Genomic DNA, 22,507 nt, shown 5'->3' on the forward strand with positions numbered 1-22,507 from the left:
GTGAATACAGAGCATATTGGAGAATACAAGGAGCAATTTTTTTCTGCGGAAATTCTCTCCGAAGGAGCTTTCCGTTCTTTTTTAATATAATATTGTAAAGGTGCGAGATAGAACCAAACTCTAAATATAATAATTGTTCAGTTTTTTATGCTCTATCACACCACCAAAAGAAAAGTCAACGTTAAGGGTTGTATTCACCCCGTTGGAGTGAATTTTCGTAGAAAAATATTGCTCTTAACATACTTCAATATGGTTTACATTCACACAAAGTTTCATTACAATCAGTATTTTCAGGTTAAGATTGTTCTCGTGTAAGTTAACTTTATTTAAAATAATTTTTTCAAAAATTTGTATAATGTAATGCAAAAGGCAATATTGTATAACGGAAAATATTCTTTGCTTAGTGAACATATTACTCCATACGCGGCGAGCGTCGTACCGGTACCAATTTTATTGCTTTCGACCCTCGAAGGGGTTAGAGTGCCTAGTAAGAAGTGAAAAATCTTCGAGTTCCGCATTTCTCATCTGATCTTTGCGAAAATGACGTCAATCGATTCTTTATGTTTCGCTGATGAAACTGATACCAAGAACGACGTAATTCGGACGATAATGAAGGAAGTTACATGAAAAATTGATTTGCATAATTTCAAGCTAACTTCGTTGAAAATAGTCCGATTTATATCACGTTTGGTATGCTTTTTTTTATGAGAAAAGCATAAGGAATCTATTGATGTCACTTCCATATCGATACGATAAAGAATAAAGAATTTCGAAATACGCTGAAATGAGTATTTCACATTTTCACCCTGGACTGCGGGGTCGCGTACCTCAATTTGCTGCGGTCGGCCACAGGATTCATACCTGTTTCAGAAATAACATAATTTTTTATTCATTATCGTATTGATATGCAAATGAGACCGATAGATTCCTTGTGTTTTTTCAATGAAAACCATACCAAATGTCATGTAAATCGAACTATTTTTAACGAAGTTAGTTTGAAATTATGCAAATCAATTTTTCATGTAATTTCCTTCATTATCGTCCGAATTACGTCGTTCTTGGTATCAGTTTCATCAGCGAAACATAAAGAATCGATTGACGTCATTTTCGCAAAGATCAGATGAGAAATGCGGAACTCGAAGATTTTTCACTTCTTAATTCATACGTCATATCGGCCAGCATACCGCCATTTATTCAGTACGCCTAGAAATCCTGTATATACAGGGTCATCCGTTAAAACTGCAAGCTACGCGTGCGCGAACAAGTAACATGGCAACAGCGCCTCACGAACGCATTCCACTACAACCATGCACCGGCCCGGCGTTCGGAGAGCTGCCAGCGACCGCTGGAGAGCAGTGAAGCCCGAGCTTCGAAAATTTTGGGATGGTCTCTTTCAAAGTAACGTCGTAAAGAGCTATTCGGAATTTCTCGACCCGGGTTGAAGAATTTGGGACCTTTTTCGTATAACTTTTGAACTATAAAATATATCGGCATGGAATTTGCGCTGAAAAATGGGGAAAAGTTATTCCCTCTTAATTGATGGATAATTGAATATACTTTACTTTTACTTAATTTCTCTTTTATCAATTTTTTAAAATTTATGGAGTTGATAAACAATAGGCTAGTTGTTTCTGTATTGTTAGTTTCATAAAGTGAGAAATTAAATTTTATTCAATTATGTATTAGTTCTGCAGACCTCAGAATCCATTGTTCTGGGTTCCTTCTTTTATGATTCTATCCTTAATGCAGTGCATGCATAGATCGGACGTAAGAGCTAACTAATGGGATGTGTCTTTGATTGTAGTCGATTAGTCGATTTAGTTGCGACATATAGCGGGGGGAACATGCGGCACGTGCCGAGGTCCCGGGCGTTACTCGGGCCATGCAGCCAGTGAGTGTACAAACATTCAGAGAGCGGGAGTTCCCCCAGGGCTGACCGCGGCGCCTAGTGTGGCCGCATCTCTTTTCCCTGCGCTGCCACGGGGTCCAAAAGCCTCCCTTCAACGACCGGGGCCGAGCAGGGAGGGACGACTTGCCACCTGGTCTGGAGGACCACACCATCTACCTTGCACGGCCCAGGAAGACGGGCCTCCTCCTAAAGGAGGAGGGAATGGCTTTGAATGGCCGCCTCCTCATGGTACGCATTAATCCGCCAGGATTCTACCCCGTTTCTTGGGTACGCGTCCGCTTTTTATAGTCCCGGGCCAGTTTATGGACGGACCGTACTCACGGTGGTGACCATCAACGAGGGTGGGCGATCTCTACCTAAGACGCACGCGTAGGTACGCCGGAGTCATTATGCGTTGCGCAACCACCCTCTCCGGCCTTGACGGTACCAGCCCGTCGCTAAATGAATTCGCGGTATATGGAACCGTGTCTCGGCGCCGCTCTACCAGATCTCCTATCCACCCCGTAAGCTCGCTTTTACTCGTCGTCCTGAACCCGGAGTTGCCGGGTCCACTTCACGTCTCCGCTAAAAGCCTTCGGACTACGCGAGCACGCGCGTACGATGCCTCTGGCCTGTTAGGGTGACGGCTTGTTTACCCTCATAAGGCTAGCTGTCCCTCCCCCCTACTCCCCCCCTCTCTCCCATTGACTCGACTCCCTGGCACTCCCCCTTTCATTCCTGTTTCCTGAGACTTCCCACAGCTATCCTACACTGCAAGTCTGCCCCATTGCCCTCCCCCCCTCGACCTACGCTCTTTAATCTCGAAAGCATAGGAAGAAAAGGGTCCCCGAAGCAAAGAACGCCCCGGGGACTCCCTCTACCCTCCAATTCCAGGTTAGATCATGTCTGATATATTGTTACGAGATCTGATAGCGAGACACGGTCCACAATAGGGCGGACATCACCCACCCGTATTGCTAAGCGCTTGGGTCGCTTAATCCATTCTTACTTTCTTTCTCTTGATATCGCTACCCTTTCGCGGTCCCGGATCGAACGTGTCAAGGGTCGGTCACCACCGAACCACGGTTGGCGTAGCTGCCTCACCATCTTGCCCTTAGTGGCTGCCTTTCTGTTAGAGCTGTGTGGGGGGGGGCTGCTTCCCCTCCCCCCCGGTGAACCACGCCGAGGGGTGGGGTAGCGGTCCCCTTCGAATCGCGGCTCCAGCCTCCTTCTCAATCTACTTCCGAGTCACTGACCTGGAGGGGGGGGGGGGGCAGCGTGAAGGTCGTCCCCTTCTGGTGGAGATGAGCCCTAGGTGTATATTTCCATGGGTTGTCCACACACAGCTTGCTTACATCCTCTGCGCTTATAATTTCCATACCGACTATCCTCCTACGGGTTTCCATTGTACGTGGACACTCGCACAGAACATGCACCGAGTCCTCCCTGCTGACCTCGCATAGTGAGCACATTTCTGCTTTCCTAGGCATGATCCTATGTAAGTGAGCAGTCAGTGGCGCGTGCCGTCTTAGAATGCTCTTTCCATTCCTATCAATTCTGGCCCTGTCCCTTTTCAGTTCGGGGCCCATCAACAACTTCGCCGCCTCACAGTCATTTGTTTCCTCCCACTTCCTTTTCCTGGCTTGATCTCTCCAATCCCCGATAGCGGCCTTGAAGGCCACATCGGCTATCGGAGGGATCATCTCGTCCGTCTCAGGAACCATGCTTGACCCTGCCCTAGCTAGTCGATCTGCCCTCTCGTTGCCCGCTGTCCCCTCGATTCCTGGTACCCAATAGATGGTAGTCTTGGCTCTTCTCCTTCCAACCTCGTTCAACCAAGTTCCGCATTCTATAGCCAGCTGGGACGCATACATACTCCTGCTCAGCGCTTTGATAGCAGCTTGGCTATCCGTGCATATCGCTATTCTCTTGTTGTGTCGATTTCCTCTGGTCATCCCAATGGATTCCCTACCGCCTACAGCCCTTCTCCGATCTCTCTCTTCTTCCTCCTTCGCGTCGAACTCTTTTTTAATACTCCGAACGCATTCTAAGATGGCGACGATTTCCGCCTGGAACACCGTCGCGTATCTGCCCAACCTCTTTATTCCCCACTTCCTCGCATCGTTCTCCTTACACCATCCTGCATCTGCCCGTTTTCCCTCTTCGATCCGTCTGTGTACCAGACCGAGTCGTGACTACTCCTGATTCTTTCCTCGTTCCAATCCTTCCTATCGGTGATCACCACTTCGAACTCCCTGTCGAACACATACCTCTTCACTATCAGGTCCCTGGGCTTGGGCCTCATTTTATTCAGCTTCTCGCCTCCTTCCTCCTCCGATATCCAACTGTGATTCATCTCATTGCCTCCTGTCCATTGGCCCCAGCACTGCAGCCTCAACATCGTCCTCATCGCGAGCTCCTTGACTCTCACCTCCAATGGTGGCAGGTCCGCTAGGATTTCCAGCGCTCTGGTGGGCGTAGACCTCATCACGCCGAATATTCTCCTGAGCGCTGCGCCCTGGACTTTGTCTAATTCGGTCTTATACGTGACCATGTTCGCTATTCTCCACCAGATACCAGCACCAAAAGTCAACCGGGGGATTACGATCGCTTCGTATATTCATTTTGTCGTGACCGGTGTCAGTCCCCTGGTCTGTCTGACTGCCCTGTATATGATGTTCAAGTTGCTCTTGGCCCTGCAAGCCTGTTTGCGGACGTGATCTTCCCACGTTAGCATCTCATTCATCGTGATCCCAAGGTACTTCACCTTCTCGGATAGCTCCAGCCACCGACCTTGATATACGATCCCTCCGTACTCTGGTCTCCTGTTCTTGTTGGCTATCCGGATCAACTCCATTTTGCTCGGATTCACCAATAGTCCATTGTTCGCGCACCACCCTTCCAGTGCGTCCAGTGCTCTCTGCAGCGTTATCTCCACCACCCCTAGTCTTTGATTGTAGGGGTGTTTGAATTTTTTTCTAGAATTCTGGTGTCTAAATGTTTTAACCTTTCAGCTACTCAACGCCATGCCAATACCGGCTTCTGTTAATGTCATTTTTTGAAACGATGCGCCATTATTGTGGCTTTTACACGCAAGTGGCGAAAAAAAAAATTTCCGTACAGGGGTATAGCGCCGCGGTCAACCCTATCGTAGCTAAAAAATTTTAAATTGAGATGGGTACGAGACCAGTGGACTGTTTTCGAACTTTATTACGGTAATCTAGGGTGCGACTGATCATAAAAGCGGAGCGCGCGGTTCGCCTACCTGGGCCGGGAAATTCCGAATAGTTCTTTGCGACGTTAATTTGGAAGAGACCATTCCAAAGTTCTCGAAGCTCGGGCATCACTGCTGTCCAGCGGTCGCTAGCAGCTCTCCGAACGCCGGGACGGTGCTTGGTTGTAGTGGAATGCGTCGGTGAGATGTTGTTGCCATTTTACATGTTCGCGCGAGCGCGAGTTGCAAGATTAAATGATGACCCTATACTACTGCCTGCGCGCGTTAGACAGGTCCGGAATGGCGAGGACAGTTCCGTAGCCACCTAACCCAGACCCACTTATATACATCGTATTCGAGTAATTAAATGTGCTTACGTCTATGACAACACACAATACTGCAATAGTTTTGGTAAAAAATTTATAAAAGGCCTAAGATGAATCGCGGTATGATATTAACCCTCGGATGGCGAACGGTTTGGGGACTGGGTAGGACTCCATGTCTGTGTCAATTTCAACCCATAGTAAGTGTCCTACTATACAGGGTGTTTCATCTAACTATATGATCTATGATATGTGTATTTCTGTTATATTTCAATTTTCATAAAAATGTTTACTACAAAAGTTGCAAAATTAGGGGAGGGGAGCGCATAGTAGCAATAGTTTTATTCTGTGTACAGTTTGGGCGTGATTTCGTGCCAGTAATTTTTTAATAGCGTCAATAGCATTGTTCGAACGTCTCATGATGTTTGGTTCGAAAATAGACCGGAGTTAGTTTTGTACATGGCCGCCTCTGGGAACTCTTGATCGAGTGCAATCGAGCACTATAACAGTCTCCGCGGATATGAGTCATTCATTAACGACAGTTAAAATTATATTTTTCATTAAATTTGCTTGCAAATATCATCAATAGATTGGTAAGATTCTGCCGACTATTTTCAAAATTATACATAACGTAAAACTGGGTTACGAAATTTGGAAAATGATTGGAGTTATACTTTCCCTTAGCTTAAGCGAAAGATTTTGACCCCGGCTTGACGCAAAAGGGCCGGGCCTAACCTAGAACCACCCACTGTTTTGCTTTCTCAGTGCGATCTATTCTTTGGTCTTGAGAAGGCCCCGCGTTGACAGTTCGAGGGCAATAACACCGGCGGGTCAGATAAAACATCCATTATAGAAAACGAAAGTGAACATGTTTTTAATAGATGTTCATAAAACTATTACCAATGGATTAGGGAGGTTTTGCTGAAGAAAATAAGTCCAAACACGAAGCAATTCGGTCAATTTTTAATGTATGCAAGTAATGTGTGCCACGGTCAGTCACCAGAAGTATAATTTTCGCTTAACCTGGGCATCACTTCACTGCACTATAAGTAATTCTACTTGTGTATTCATAATTTGAAATAATCCGAGTTTCTGCGTGTTTGGACTCCATTTCATCGAAAATACGCTTATTCATTTCAAATGGACCATTTCTAGTACTCTCACAATGAGAAACTAGTCAATATAATAGTTTAGATTTTCATTCGTGTCGGCACGTGTTCGAATTGTGGGACGAGCTAGTTAGAAGTGTTTGGAAAGGCCTGACCGCCTTAAACGGGTAATTTTCAAAAACCCTCCGGCATCCAAAGTATTAATGACTTCGGAGACTCACAGAAATAGCATCTTTTTGTAACGTTACAACAGAAAATAATTAGACGGTCTGCTTCGAGTGTGACACACTGTATATTAAAGATTTCTATTGTCATATCTCAAAGAGACTGAGTCAGCCGTATACGTTAGGGTGTTTCAATTTTCCAAAGGTGCTATTTTCATGTAACTTTGCTCGCCCCCTTGGTTCTATTCATCTAACAAGGGAACACCCAGAACCCGCACTCACCGATTGGAACTCAACTTTGTGGGTTTATAGAGTGACTCAAGACAAGAACAACGGTGTGTTTCATTTAGGCCCTATCGCCCTTTAAGGGGGTGAAAACTAACCTCAAAGTCAAATTGGCACTTCCACTTTTTCGCGTATAATTCCCAAAGTACAACAGACAGAAAAAAATGTGTGAAACAAAAGTTTAATGGTGCAATAAGCGCCACAAACTTGCTTCAACAAAATTTATGAAAAAATTTTTTCTTAAAAATAATATTTTACCTCACGTTATTTTTTTTAGCAATTTTTACATTTTCATAATAACTAAAAATGTATGGTGTTTTTTTAATGAATTCAACCATGTATATGAATTGTATAATGCACCATCGGCTTATGCAGTTACAGGATGGCAAGTACACTGTGCGTATGGTTGCGCGCTCATAACACATAGTAAGTTGCATAAGAAACTCGTTCTGTTTGCTGCAGGCCTTAATACATGACGGTGCTAAATATGATAAAGGTTCAAAGATGCTAAAATGTATTATATCTAATATATTTCTTATAAAAAAGGAGATATTGCAGCTTATCGAACTACTTTAACATTTGGGTAACAGAAGTGTTCTAACCGGAGACTGTATCTCAAAGTGTTCTGTTTCTTCATTCATGGAGCGGCCACTGTCCTTCCACTTTTCAATAAAATATTCCGACCAATAAACAAGTTATTGCGTTAACCATATCGTAAGGAACTACAGATTTGATACAACCGCTGGACGTTTTTGGTTTTCGGATATGGGAAAGGGTGTAGCCGGATAAGCATAGTGAAAAGTGCCCCCAAACCAAATTGAACTTTGTTTGCGGCAATCGATAGGTTCCTCTAAGAAAACTAATTCTGCCAAGTTTCAACTCGATACCCCTACTACTAGGGTAGTTACAGGGTGAAACGTAATTTACAGTTTAAGCTCCATTACTTTTGTTCTATTGAATAGAAACTTATACAAAAAAATCAGAGGCCTTCTGCCCATTGATACATGTGTCTGTGAATTTTTTCAGATTTTTCGAAAAGGTGGAACGCAGTCGCAAAAATCAAAAACTGATATTTCTTACCTTCCCGTACGCAAAGTTGTGGCATACTCGTACGTCGAATATATTTTTTTTCATTAAACGGGTGTTATATGCAATTCTAAATACTTTCACATGTTTTCAATGAGTCAATGCAATTGATCTGATAGCATTTTATCGTTGATAAGGGTGAAGTTTTACCTAATTGCACACTCACAGAAATGACGCTTGATTTCAGAGCAAGAACGGTGGTGGTGAGACTTATTTTACATACTGACATCACTTATACACGCAATTAGGTAAAACTTCACCCTTATCAACGGTAAAATGCTATCAGATCAATTGCATTGACTCATTTAAAACATATGAAAGTATTTAGAATTGCATATAACACCCGTTTAATGAAAAAAAAATATATTCGTCGTACGAGTATGTCACAACTTTGCGAACGGGAATGACCATACAAAGACGCCAAAACTGTAAAAATATAAATGTAATTTGAAATTTTTACTTTGAAATCGTGATTTTTAAAATTTTTAAATTTTTTAAAATTCGGTTTTGCCTCCAAAAATTCTGAAAAAATTCACAGACACATGTATCAATGGGCAGAAGGCCTCTGATTTTTTTTGTACAAGTTTCTATTCAATAGAACCAAAGTAATGGAGCTTAAACTGTAAATTACGTTTCATCCTGTAACTACCCTAGTAGTAGGGGTATCGGGTTGAAACGTGGCAGAACTAGTTTTCTTAGAGGAACCTATCGATTGACCTAAATTTATATTTGCGAAATAATATCATCAAATTGCAATCGCTCACAGATACTTATTTGTCTTCTCCGAGATTCCAGGAATTATTTAAATATTTTTGGGATAAAAGTGGATACCTTGAACAAAGACTATTGCGGTTTGAAAATCTAGTAGACTTTTCTTTCAATTTTCTTGAAGCATATACCTTGCCACGCTCTGATCTGTGTAATAAGCCTGCTATTATAAGATGTGCTTGGTGTAAAAAATATCTATGCATACAACATTTTTTTATCAACATCATGCCTGTGAAAACTATGTGGAATGAAATACATATATGTATACACGTATTTTTAACCGTAGGGTTAAGAAATAACTTGTTAAGAATAGTTATGAAATGAATATTTATATACATGTCTGATACAGTGCAACGTATGCGATTGCAGCATAGTATGCACAAACATAAAACATCATAGATATTATAGACAAAACATAATCGAATAATTTTAATATAATATTTTATATTTTGATATTTTTATGTTATCATATTTGGCACCGTCATGTATTAAGGCCTGCAGCAAACAGAACGAATTTTATTATGCAACTTACTATGTGTTGTGAGCGCGCAACCATGCGCACAGTGTACTTTCCATCCTGTAACTGTATAAGCTGATAGTGCATTATGGAATTGATATACATAGTTGAATTCATAAAAGAACACCCCATACTTTTAGTTATTATATAAATGTAAAAATTGTTAAAAATAACGCGAGGTAAAATTTAAAAAAAAAAGGTTTTTCAAAAAATTTGTAAACGGAGGTTTATAGCGCTTATTGCACCATTAAACTTTTGTTTGAAACATTTTTTTCTATCTGTTGTGCTTTGGGAGTTATACGCGAAAAAGTGGAAGTGGCAATTTGATTTTGAGGTTACTTTTAACCCTCTTAAAGGGCGATAGGGACCAAAAGCAACACACCGTTGTTCTTGTCTTGAGTCACTTTATAAACCCACAGAGTTGCGTTCCAATCAGTGAGTGCGGGTTCGCGGAGTTCCCTTTAAGTGATCTTTATGTCAAATTTTAGACAAATTTAATAATATTTAGGGGTTGCACAGTTTTATCACTAGGGTATGCCTGGGGCGGTAGTAACACTTTGACTTAGGAATACGATTACGTAGGAACTATTACATTTACAACAAAAACTCTTATATGGAAATATTACTTACTTATCTGGCATTATTGAGTCACAACAGTTTCAGTGTATATGAAGTAATACCTAAGTTATTAATAAAAAATGAGACGTTACAGTCTAAAGTGTTGCAACCGTCTCTGACCCCGGGTCGGTTGTAACACTGCATGGATTCTATGCAAACAAGACAATATTATTCGCCTTCTTTGACACTATTCGGTTCTGTTGCGGTACTACCGACCCCGACTGCCGATGTTAGAATCGCCGCCGATCATGCTTTTGAACTTCAATTATAAATTGTGACTAACGAGGCACTTAAAAGTGCTAAGTAACGATCAGTATTACTTTAAAAAAGGTCATATTACAGATTTAAAAAAAAACACATACTTGCAAAGGGAGTGTTTACATTAGATTCATAAGTCAGTAAGAAAAAGTTACATTAGGGTTTCGAAAAGTTATTTTGTTCACTATACATGTTTATTGCGTATCTATACTGCTAGGACATGGTTGTGTCTATTCCAAATGTCATTGTTTATCATATGTATATCTAAACTTGGTGTTAATATTCATTATATGTTTTGAGATATTAGCGTGTTACATTCGCCTCTCTGTTACTACCACCCCCAGTTTAGCCGACATATTTTTGCTTTTTCAGGTTTTAAAAATGTGGGTAGAATAATAAGGTACTGAATTTTTATAGGTGCAAACAATAATAATAATACAATGTAAATTTAGCTAAGTCCTAAGTCTTCTTTAAAGTTTAGATTCTTTTTTAAGGACTTGAGAATAAAAATAATTATCATTGGAAATCGAGTTTCCTTAGCCTACTACATATTAATTAATGTGCAAAGTGTGCAACCTCTAAATATTATTCAATCTTCCTAAAATTTGTTAGATATCCTTTTTATATTATTAGGAATCAGTGCATGAGCAAAGTAAAATCAAATGTATTATTTGAATTTTAACCCTATAATATGAAACATCCTAGTATACGTTATCAAATAATTTTCGGAGCTGCATGAATACAAAAACGTTCTGTATTAAAAATGTCTATTTACTATGTAAAAACTTCTTACTTTATGGTAGTTCTGCCCTTTAGGGTGCAAATACCTCCTCAAGTTCTGGGACCCGGGCAACAGCCGAGGGCTGAACTGTTAAGGCAGGGTCCCAGTAGTGCAACGGCACGCCGCGCACGTTTCTTTCGACGCGCAAGGCCGATTTGTTGCAGAAAGACGTTCCCACTGGCGCAACTACGCGCCGCGCACGGCTCAGATTTACGAGTTTTTCGGATTTTTGAGCAGGTTGGAGCACTTGAAACGGTCGACTTTTACGACAACGCGCGCGTCGAAAGCGATCGTGTGCGCGCTATGCCGGGATTTCTCTGCCACACGCGCACGCGAATGCACGCCGTGCATTGTCGAAAAGACTGAAAAAAATGTGTGTTTTTCAACGGAAATGTACCTTTACTCCTACATATCACTTGCATATGTGTATTTATGGTCTATTATTTAGTTTATATGTGTAGTAAAGCAAGTAATAACATGATAATTATTACTGTAGACAGCAACAATAATGTTGCTGCAATATGTATGCTTGTTTCTAGATATTGCATAATTATAATACATTATATATGCAAATATGTGACACTGCATTGTAATTGCCCATCTTTATCAATTTCAAATTATTCTATTTCTCAAAAACAAATAAGTTATTGCTTTGATCCATCCTGGAAGAAAATCCTAGGTGTAAAAGAATATCATTTTTCTGTGACTTCTATGTTTTTACGTTCACGCCAGAGGCTATTCATACGTCTAAAAAATTAAGCTATTTAATAGTGCAACGGTGCTTTTACTATTTGAGATAACTCGTAATGACATTATGTACCTACTTACTGTCAAAGCGTTGGCTGCTGGCGACCGCCACAGCAGTGAATATGTTAACTGTAATTTCGTTTCCTATCGCATTGCCAGGGAAATATCTTGACATTTGTGGATGTACGAAAGTAAAATTTTAATCATTTTCTAAGTCTCTAACTACCCTCAATCTCTTATCGTGTAAGAAAAAAATGAACAGGACACCGAGATACTGAATAACTGAGCGTTGTTGAAAGTGATGGCGGAACTGTGGGAGGGAGGCCACGGCAGAGAATTTCCTTCAGTTCATTTCGAACACAGTTTCCAACAATCGGTGACCGCGACGTAGTAAACCCCTTCAAACATCTCAAGTAGTACGAAGTGTGAAGGCGTTGTTTCGGGTACTGACCCAACTGCCGGCGTTAGTGAAAGAAAGCAAGATGTAGAAAAGGAGGCTAGTATTTCCACTGTCTTCGATGTGCGCGCCTGGCAGAGCGTCGGTCCATTTCCTCACGAGCGCACGGCCTCATAAATTAGACCCTTTCAAGTGAACGAAAACGTCGTGCGCGCCGTGCCGTTGCACTAGTGCAGGCCTGCTCTTTAGGGTGCAAATACGTCCTCAACTTCTAGGACCACCCGCGCAACAGCCGAGCGCAGAACTGTTACCTTACTATAACCGTTGCGTGGGTTTTGGGACAACTGCAAGAGAGTGTGTGCGCCCATACGCGTGAAGCCCAACTATATAGACTCATGATACGAGCCAGTATGGATGTACGCACAGTTATGGAGTTCTCCCGCAACCCATGCTGTGGTTAGCAACGTAACAGTTCAGCCCTCGGCTGTTTCCCGGGTCCCAGAACTTGAGGAGGTATTTGCACCCTAAAGGGGAGGCCTGCTTTAAGGAGTTTTTCTACATTGAACCGCCGAAAAATTAAGCTATTTTTAAAGATATTTTTTTCAGTAAATGCAACATATAATGAAATAAATATTTTTGATATTTATTAAGCTACTCTTATATTATAGAAAAAAAATTAAAAATAAGTTATTCATTTTGTTGTAATTGTTTTTTTACAATGTCAATATCGCACCTAAAAAACGAGGTATGTTCATGGTGTAGGTGATTTCCCGGCTCAGACTTATCCGAAACAAAAAATTCTCAAAGATTCTTAATCTGTATGAGTGTTGCTATGACGTTGAAGAGTAAGAAAATGGTGCCGGTTTGAAAAAAAGTTTGACAAACACCCGAAAGGATGTATTCTTGGGTGTTCCATGAGAAAAATTTCGGTTATTTCTCGACAAAAATTGTTTATTGAGTTACGGGCTGTAGTGACACTCATACAGGTTAAGAATCTTTTGGAATTTTTGAAGTGAAACTTCTTTAGTCGAGGTAGCGTAAGTTTTCTCGGGTGTGACGGAAGTATGAAACGCTTCTCCCACCAAGAATCGCTATACCCACCACTTCCGCTTACTCCTATCCTGCGAAGGCGAGAGGGCGTCTGAGGGACCGAAAGCAAGCGAGGAACGCTACGAGACGGACGAGGCGTTGATACTTTGTCTTGCTCTGTCTTTCAGGCGCCTGATAATCCGGATATTCCGTCCTTTGCGTGTGCGACGGAACATCAGACGTCCGAAAGACGGAGCGAGACAAAGTACAACGCGTAGTCTGTCTCGTACCGTTCCTCGCTCGCTTTTAGTTCCTCTGATTGTTCTCGTTCCATCTCGCTCTCGCCTTCGGCAAGAAAGGAACTCTACGTTGCTCACCGCCGCGCCGGTTCCGAGCCGCGAGCTTTCAGCGAAAAAAATACTGTACAGAGGAAATCCTTGTGCGGTGTGTGCACAAATCGTATTAGTGTATATAGCCCTGCATATATATGCGAGGATTCCCCATCTACTACTCCCCACTACGTCACGAGTTCCCACTTCCAATAGCTATTCCTCCTCTGCTACTCCTTACTACGCCATGTGCCCGTTCACGTCACGCGTTAGCACAGATCAAGTACATGGAATCTAGCTGTACCGTTGCGTCGACAAGGGTATTCTCTACATCAGCGCCGTCCAACTTGCCTCCTGAGAGGCAAAAGCCGTCCGCACCATCCTCTCCCGTTGCCATGCCGCAAAGACGCATCGAGATAGAGTAACAATGAACGTCGGCGTCGCGCATGGCGTCTGAGCTTCCTTCTTTACAAAACTGTCACGGTCTCCTTTTTAACGTCGCGAGGTTTCCTTGGCGACAAGTTACGCTGCTTGAAAGGAAGGTTGAAGGGGGAAGAAGGCGCGTGAGGGGCCCCTATGCTAGACAGCACTGCTCTATATTCTACAAATAAGGATTCATTTGCTGCCTCGGATAAACCTAATGAATATGATTCAGCTGTGCCATCAACAAGTACCGATGCACCCACTGTTGATACGCTACCATATACAAACTTTAATTTCTTTAAAACTGCCCATCCAGAATTTCAAACACAATTTCTGAACAATAAGCTTGATAAAGTTTGCTTCATTTGTGTTCGAATATGGTTTAAAAACGACGTGAAACCAGTTGATTCTAAGAATCAACAACTCTTACATACTGCTTTCCAGCGATTAACATTTGACATATAGTAACGTGCAACTGCAACACATGCAGAAATTGCATGACTCAAAATAATTACATTCCAACGTCAGCCAAGTCAAATGGTTTCGTATATTTACAAATATCTTCTCATCTACCTACATTAGATTTGTTGTCAAAAAGTTCAATTTCACCCAGGATACCGTTCATTCAAATTCGACGCTTGCGACATGCAGACGGGAGCTTCGGGCAAATTATTAATGTTCCAGTGTCTGTAAATACGATGGTGAATCATTTGCCAAGAAACATTAATGACGATCATTATGTCAATAATGTTCATATTAATGTTCATATTAAGAGAAAAAAATGCATAAATCATGTTATTTAGTTGGTTTGGTGAAAGAACGAAACATAAAAAATTGGCTGCAATGTCTATTTGAAACTCCTCTCTACAGGCTGTATGGCATTAGAGCTTATGAATCTTTGTTTCATAATGAGAATGTTAATTCAAATTCTTATAGAATTCTTATCAAATTCTTATAGATGAAATTAGTGAAGACATACCAATCGAAGATAGTCTGGGTTAGTCTTACTCAGAGATGGGCATTCTTTAAATAAAAAGTTATTCAAATAACGTATCAAATAAAAGAGACTTTATTTTTATTAGTTGTCGAATAAAAATAATTTGGGTTATTTTTATTCGAAGCGTCTCAAATCACTTTTTTATTCGACGGAATTCATTCGACGGCAACCTCATGATTTTTTTATTCGACGGGAATTCATTTTAAGCTTCGAATGATTTTCTCAGTTTCGGTCGTATTTTCATTCGAATTGAAGTTATTTGAAATTGAAATACATTTGGGCGAGCCTCGAGAGCCTTTGATCGAAGCCGCCGGCTTCCCGAGCCGAGCGACATTGTATCGTTCACCCGTATAAACTACAGCGCCGAGTTGCTCGGCGATGTGTCATCGATTATACACAAACAAAATTTCTTCTTTTTCGTCGTATCAATATGAAAGTGACGCCAATGAATTCCTTGCATTCTTCCGATTAAATTGACAAAAAAATTATTTAAATCGGGTTACTTTTAACGAAACGAGCTTTCAATGCTACAAATTAATTTTATGCCTAATATCGTTAATTATAGTTCAAATTATGTCAGGTTTGGTTAAAAAAAATCACGAGGCTGCCGTCGAATGAATTTCGTCGAATGAATTTCGTCGAATAAATAGTGATTTGAGGCGCTTAGAATAAAAATTACCCAAAATATTTTTATTCGACGATTCTCGAATAAAATTTGTGTCTTTTATTCGAAATCAATTTTTTATCTATACTATTATATAAAGAGAGAGCCGATTTTTATGTTCGCGCAAGACTCAAGATCTATTGAACCGATTTCCTCAAATTTTAACACGTTATTTCTGCATACTCTAGGATGGACATAGGCTATGTTACATGTCTCAGAAACGCGTTATTAACATGTAATTTATGCGTAAACATTTCATGTGTACGGCTGTTTTGCAGACCACGTGCCCCGTGTATACGACAGTCTACTTCGTGCGCATGCGCATATTCGGCCCGCGCGATACCTCGCCCGCAGCAGTACCGTGATGTCACCACCAGATGGCAAAGCTTTACGCGCGCTTTCTCGCTAGAGAAGTAGATTACCGCGGACATATATGTTAGAATGATCGTATGGTTACAAATTGCTGTTGCAGTTTGATGTGTACCCCGTGTAAGGGCTCGCCCGTCAGAGGGCGTAGATTGAGAACGCATGGTGGGCATGCGAGTACATTGTCGGGTTAATAAACGAGTATTACAAGATGAAGTCTGAGTGTGTTTATTAAAGTAGTTAGTCTCCGATAGTGTTTACAGCTTCAGAAGTGGGATAAGCCCAAAAAGATCGCTTGGTTTTGAAAGCGAAGTTACGGTACCTAAAGTGAGGTTAGGTGAGCACGTATTCATGGCTAGTGGGCCGAATACTGAACATGAAGCGTAGTACGGTTGAGGATTGGACGGATGTGTCCTTGACGCAGCAACTGGCTGGCGTGAACCTTGATACGATGGCAGCCGAACGGAGAAGCTGCAAAGATTGCTAAACTGCCTTGCAGAGAGGGGCTTAATGATTGAGGAGAAAGAAGAGAGGCCGGGGCCATCGTCTGGCGTAGGAAGCGTGGAATCGGATCTCTTGGACATGCATAGTGTGACATCAGACCACAATATGGACCCAAAAGGATGGGGCGAGCTTAAAGAGTGGGTTGTGGCCTCAAACAAAGCTGCTATGGACAATATGTCCGCCATGGTAACTGCAGCGATTGCTTCAGCGACGCAGTCGCTGATCAAGTCGAACCAGCGCTTCTTGGCATCAATGGCAGTGCAGGGGCCAATATCGTTGCCGGAAACAGTGTTACGGGGTCAGGCAGCGGTCAAAGAACCAACGGGTTCAGGGCAAAATACGCCAGATGATGTTGCAGGCACGAGTATAGGAGAAATTCGTTGGGAAAAGGTACGTGCAATTACTAACCAAATACCCGAGTTTACGGGGCGAGACAACGACAGCGTGGCCAAGTGGCTGCATCGTGTTGAATATATCCAGCAAATGTACCAAGTTAATGATCGGGTAATTCTGGTGGCTGCCACGAATCGATTGAAAGAAAGGGCGCAGGATTGGTTCAAAATTCAAGCTATAACGGACATAGACACCTGGACAAAGGTCCGTGGTAACTTAAAAGAATACTTTTCCATCAAAGAGCCTTTAGTGGCCTCGTTGCTTAGAGTTTCAGCAAGAACATGGCGCTCACGTACTGAAAAATTTATTGATTATGCTGAAGACAAACTGAGGCTGCTTGAGGGACTTAACTTGACGGATCAGGATCGCATTCATATGCTGGTTCAGGGCATACAGAATCCAGTGTACCGCTAGCTGCTGGCGGATAGGCGTTTCAATAGGTTGGCAGACTTTTTGTCGCATGCTCGACTGATCACTAAGGAGGACAACGTGTTGGTGAAGGAGCAGTCGGCGGCAGGGCACAAGGGGCCAGTGGCGAAGAATATCATGGTCGACAAGAAGAAATCTATCATATGTTTCGCCTGCAAGAAAGGACACACGGCAAGGGATTGTAGGAACTCGAGCAGACCGAAATGTTACACCTGCGGCCAACCAGGCCATAAGAGCAACCAGTGCATCACTAACAGGTCAACATCTGCGGGTACTACAGCAGCATCAGCATCTGATCCGGCTTCATCAGTGTCTGCAGTGTACCCTGGTCCGGGACAGACTTTGGAGCCTATCTGCATAGGTATTTGGCGCGCAGGTCAAAAGGACCGCCCCATCAGGGCAATGGTTGACCTGGGGTCTCCAATTAACTTAGTTAAACACTCTGCATATGAAAAGTACTTTGTAAATTGCGTGTTGTCAAAGAATATGGAGAATGAAGAATACTGCGGTGTCCATGGAAGACAGTTCAATATTCTGGGGTGGTTCACAGACTTAATTGAAGCAGAAAATGTGGACAAGACTCTTAGCACAAAATTCTATGTCGTGTCAGAGGATGCAATTCGAAGCGAGGTGTTGTTAGGCCGAGTATTTTTATTTTTTTCTAATATTAGATTAAGTTGTTTCCAGAACAAGGCGGAATTGCAATATGTCAATAAAATCGAAGTATGCGCCAAGGAAGTTTTGAGCATCGACACGGTGGTGGAAAGGGATAAATTTGGCGGGGTAGAGGAGGGGCTGGACGCAGGAGTGCTGTTGTGAGGTTGCCGGGGCTGAGATTCTCCCTGAGAATCTCGTCGGTTGCCGTGGGCTGGTCTCTGAAGGGTCGTCCTCCGGGCTCCGATAGTACGGGTGTAGATGCCGGGAACGGGGATTCGGTATGAACCGAAGGTAGTGGATCTTTAGCCGGTTTAAGAGTTGGAACTCACCGTAGAGTGAACAAAGATTTATTGAGCTTGAACTGACAATGGCGCGGCGATCACGGTAGTGATCGCTAATCGATTCGCAAAAGTTGAGAGAGTGAGCCCCGTTTGGGCGGTGGTTATATATGGTCATTTTGGGTCACGATGGGGCCTAATGGTCGCTGTCCGATGACCCGTGGCTGTGCAACGTTCGTTATCCGTGCATCGTTCGCGAATTCCTTAGCATTGGGACACGTCTTGCGGGCTCGATGCTAAACGGTGGTTGTTTCACAACAGTGCCGTCAGATATAAAGGTTGAATTAGTACGGGTACTGTGTCTGGTCGACGAAATGGAGGTGGAAGAAGTAGAAGATGGCCATTGGGTAAGAATTTACCTGAAAGATACATCCAGGTTTGCTTATTATAATAGAAAGATGTCATATAAAGAGCAACAAACTCTACAAAAGATAGTTGATGACCTGGTGTCGCGTAACATTGTTAAAAGCAGTACGTCTGAATACTGTTCACCAGTGGCTTTAGTTAAAAAGAAAAATGGCCAGTCTCGTTTGTGTCTCGATCTGAGATTTTTAAACCTTCGCGTCGCCAAACAAAATTACCCTTTTCCAATTATAGAAAACTTGATTGATAAGTTACAAGGTTATACGTATTTTACTACACTAGATTTAAAAGATGGTTTTCATCAGATAGCTGTACACCCAGAGGATACCAAGCTCTTCGCGTTTACGACACACAATGGGCAATACGAGTTTGTGAAGCTGCCTTTCGGGTATTGTGAAGCACCGGCGGAGTTTCAGAAGCGCGTTTTAGACATTATGGATAGCTTGATTAGAGAAGGGAAAGTGATAGTCTACATAGACGACATCATGATCCCGAGTGTGTCATACGAAGACAATGTCCAAATTCTGAAAGAGGTGCTAATACAGCTTAAAAAATATAAATTAGAATTAAATTATACCAAATGTGAATTCCTAAGGACGGAGGTGGTATACCTGGGGTACGTTATAGCAAAAAATACGGTCACGGTCAGTTCCGAAAGACTATACACCGTTTGGAACAATACATGTGGACCACTTCGGACCCTTAGAGAAGTCCACGTTCGGGTACAAATATATATTACTGGCGGTGGATGCATTCACGCGCTTTACGTGGCTTTTCGCGTGTAAGTCCACTACTGCGAGCGAGAGTGTTAAGCATTTAAAATTGTTAATTAACATGTATGGCATACCGGTGAGAGTGATATCGGATCGTGGCACTGCATTTACCGCGGACGAAGTTGAGAACTTTCACAGCGAACGGGGTATTGAGCAGGTAAAAGTGGCGGTGGCGGCCCCTTGGGCTAACGGCATAGTGGAAAAGGTTAATCGTTTTCTTCGTTCGACTTTGGCGAAGACGGCGGAAGCACCGAACGCATGGTACCAGGCATTAGAAAGAACACAGTACGTGCTCAATAATACCTTCCACAATAGTATTAACTCTACACCTAGCGAGTTACTATTAGGGTATAAGCAAAGAGGCGCGGCGGATACTGCATTGGATAACTATTTCAAAGCATTAGCAGAGGTTGACAAAGATATCCATTCAGATAGAGAGGAAGCTAGACAGCTAGCGATCGAGACGGATGAAAAAACGCGCGCATACAATAAAACGCAGTACGATAGTCGACAGAAAGTTCCTACTAAATATAACAAAGACGATCTCGTTATGATGAAGAGCCACGGCAATGCGCCGGGCGAAAACCAAAAGTTACTTCCTGAGTTTAAGGGTCCTTATATTGTAAAAGACGTATTAGGTCTAAACTGTTATGTGATAACAGATGTACCGGGGTATCAGTTAACCCAGAAAGTGTACGAGGCGATTTTATCGCCAGACCGATTAAAACCATGGATTAGAGTAGGCAATCCGGAAGAGGTGATGTTAAGCGATACTTTTATAACAGATCTGTAGTAGACTGTACTACTTTTGTATTTAATTATAAGACGTTAATAGTAAACAAGACGAGAATTTATCGTAAGTTATGAAGGAATGTACACTAGATGATCGAGGACGATCTTAGAACAGGATGGCCGACTGTAAGGGCTCGCCCGTCAGAGGGCGTAGATTGAAGGCATGGCGAAAAGAAAGAACGCATGGTGGGCATTCGAGTACATTGTCGGGTTAATAAACGAGTATTACAAGATCAAGTTTGAGTGTGTTTATTAAAGTAGTTAGCCTCCGATAGTGTTTACACCCGTGTGGATGTTATTATACCCCGGGTGCGATCAAATTTGTCAAGATCATCTACTCCTGCTCGACGTATGCAATACTAGCTTTGTTACTCAGCTTCACCCGAAATTTAGATTCTGATTTTATAAAAAAAATCGTTTTTTATTTATTTGTCTTTTTTGTGAAAATAGCCTCGTTCATCTGGATTAGGTAGGTATAATGAGCTGGGAGAAATTTCGTGACCCCTGAGTTTACCGTTCGAATGTTTTTAGACGACAGACAAACACACAAACACTTTCTGCTTTATATATTAAGATACACTGGTAAATCCTCGACTTATAAGAGTGAATGTTACCGGAAGGTTTGCATTGAATTATGATCCAGGAATTAATTAGGTATGTTAACTTAGGAGAAGTTCAAATAGGAGCGACGGATAATATTTGCCATCATTGCTCCGGTAGGTGATGCGCAACAACAATTCATCCTAATGTCGAAAATCATTACACCAAGAATATCTTCTCAAAAATATTACGAAGAAATAAAGCTTTTTCCAAATTACTTAATTTGCTTAAAAGGTATTAAATAAACATGAATTAGTCACGCTAATATCTCGGGCGAAGCCGAGATGGGGGACGCTAGTTTAAGATAATTTTTTGCCCATTTCTGGTCTCACTGCATAACAGCAAACACTCTTATGGAATGATGAAAAGTATCTTCGTATTGCACCAGGAGAAGCAAATATACCACACAGTCTACTTTTCGGTGAACATGCAGAGGAATAAAACTTATTCACATTAAGAAAAATGAACGGTTTTGATATTTAATAAAAAGTTTCACTTCTAACGTGAGAGTTCCATGCACTGATTTTTTGTTTCGGATAAGCCTGAGCCGGGAAATCACTTACGCCATGAACATACCTCTTTTTTAGGTACCATACTGACGCTGTCAAAAAGGGATTAAAAATAATTTTTTTTTTCTATAATATAAGAGTAGCTTAATAAATACCAAAAAAGATTTATTTCATTATATGCTGTATTTACTCAGAAAAAATCTTTACAAATAGCTTAATTTTTCGGTCGATCAAAGTAGAATGACCCCTTAAATATGTAAGATTGTATGTAATAAGTTTTTCATTACGCAATTCTTAAGAATAAATGGCTGATGTATACAGCGCATTTAAAGTAGCCAAAAACGGATGTGTTTACAATACATTTATCACTATAATGAAATTGTATGCAAATGTTATATAAAACTGTTCTTTTAAGGAATCATTATGATGCTCTACAACGTTTATGTTGGCAATGTATAAAATCTCAAGAAGAGAATGAGTATTATTCACATGCATTTAAGTGTTTAAAACAAATATATGAGAAGTTAAATACATTATCAAACGATGAACATAAAAATGAGTAAGTTACAAATAACATAAAATAATATATTGTAAAATTAATTGTACTGCACCTTACTATGAATATTGTTTAATGTTGTTACTGTTGTTTAGAATTGTTAGTTTTGAACTATGGCGTATTTTAGTCGAAGTACTAACAAAATATATGGATGATCTACAAGAAATTAATGAAGGAAATGCTACAGAACACAACTTAAAGACTGTTGAATCAATTGTAATATTTCCATTTCTGTACACGTTTCCGGACGATAAAAAACAGGTTAGCTCGATCATACTAAATAAGTTTATGACAATTTTCCAAAAATTCCGTATTAACATATTACTTACCAATATTGAATTCTCATAAATGTAATATATGCATTTTGCATCATAATATTTATGATTCTTACTATAGGTACAGGAGATAATAAAAATTTGGAAATACTTATACCAACAGTTCGAAATGCGAGCAAATCTCATGGCAACTGTAAAACCTAATGAAATTTTATTAAGTATTGCAAATGCCTTACAACGTTGTTTACTGAGAAATGAGAAATCTTATCATCTTATTATACATTGTTTGGATACGTTGCTAAGTACAGTCAATTATAAATGTTTACTAGGTATGTTAACATATTCAATTTGCAAT

The 22,507-nt window shown here is 41.3% G+C and overlaps 3 protein-coding genes across 4 annotated transcripts in view; 2 read left to right on the forward strand and 1 right to left on the reverse strand.

Annotated features, from left to right (window-relative positions):
* The window catches only part of LOC143373918 (uncharacterized), a 222,420-nt gene that overhangs the window by 49,868 nt on the left and 150,045 nt on the right, over positions 1-22,507 (reverse strand). The gene's annotated exons all lie outside the window — the stretch shown is intronic.
* The window catches only part of LOC143367576 (uncharacterized), a 73,365-nt gene that overhangs the window by 13,377 nt on the left and 37,481 nt on the right, over positions 1-22,507 (forward strand). For both annotated transcript variants that reach the window (XM_076809659.1, XM_076809573.1), the window contains 3 exons: positions 21,737-21,880; positions 21,973-22,138; positions 22,274-22,481. In XM_076809659.1, the coding sequence (XP_076665774.1) occupies positions 21,737-21,880; positions 21,973-22,138; positions 22,274-22,481 (518 nt within the window). The remainder of the gene's footprint in view (positions 1-21,736; positions 21,881-21,972; positions 22,139-22,273; positions 22,482-22,507) is intronic.
* Positions 18,732-20,297, forward strand: LOC143373320 (uncharacterized). The gene has a single exon (XM_076820523.1). The coding sequence runs from the start codon at positions 19,482-19,484 to the stop codon at positions 20,211-20,213; it is 732 nt and encodes a 243-aa protein (XP_076676638.1). The 5' UTR covers positions 18,732-19,481; the 3' UTR covers positions 20,214-20,297.

Source organism: Andrena cerasifolii, chromosome 1 (assembly GCF_050908995.1).
Source record: "Andrena cerasifolii isolate SP2316 chromosome 1, iyAndCera1_principal, whole genome shotgun sequence".
In the NCBI taxonomy this organism is placed as follows: domain Eukaryota; kingdom Metazoa; phylum Arthropoda; class Insecta; order Hymenoptera; family Andrenidae; genus Andrena; species Andrena cerasifolii.